The 430-nt window shown below is 48.6% G+C and overlaps 1 protein-coding gene across 1 annotated transcript; it reads right to left on the bottom strand.

Moving 5' to 3' along the window:
• Positions 1-3: 3 nt before the first annotated feature.
• On the bottom strand, positions 4-424 carry LOC106867053 (integumentary mucin C.1; the record flags this gene model as incomplete). Its single annotated transcript, XM_014924034.1, has 1 exon — positions 4-424. A coding segment is annotated over exon 1 (363 nt), but the record flags the coding sequence as incomplete, so codon positions are not given.
• Between the last annotated feature and the right edge of the window lie 6 nt (positions 425-430).

Genomic DNA, 430 nt, shown 5'->3' with positions numbered 1-430 from the left:
TGATGGTGCAGGTGTTGTGGTTCCTGGTGGTGCAGCAGTTGTGGTTCCAGATACTACAGTTGTAGTTGCTGCTGATGTAGGTGTTGTAGTTGCTGATGGTGAAACTGTAGTTGCAGCTGTTGTAGTTGCTGGTGGAGCAGCTGTTGTGGTTACAGATGGTGCAGCTGTTGTGGTTCCTGGTGTTGCAGCTGTAGTTGCTGATGGAGCAGCTGTTGTGGTTCCTGATGCTACAGCTGTTGTAGAACTTGCTGTAGTTGCAACTGTTGTAGTTGCTGATGGTGCAGCAGTAGTGGTTCCTGATGTTGCAGCTGTAGTTGCAGGTGTTGTAGTTCCTGATGGTGCAGATGTAGTTGCAGCTGATGTCATTGGTGATTGTGCAGCAGTTGTGGTTCCTGATACCACAGTTGTAGTTGCAGCTGCTGTAGTTGTA

The sequence above is a fragment of the Octopus bimaculoides genome, unplaced genomic scaffold (genome assembly GCF_001194135.2).
Source record: "Octopus bimaculoides isolate UCB-OBI-ISO-001 unplaced genomic scaffold, ASM119413v2 Scaffold_52668, whole genome shotgun sequence".
Taxonomy (NCBI): domain Eukaryota; kingdom Metazoa; phylum Mollusca; class Cephalopoda; order Octopoda; family Octopodidae; genus Octopus; species Octopus bimaculoides.
Note: the sequence above shows the minus strand (reverse complement) of the source record. Positions and strands in the feature narration are given on the sequence as shown.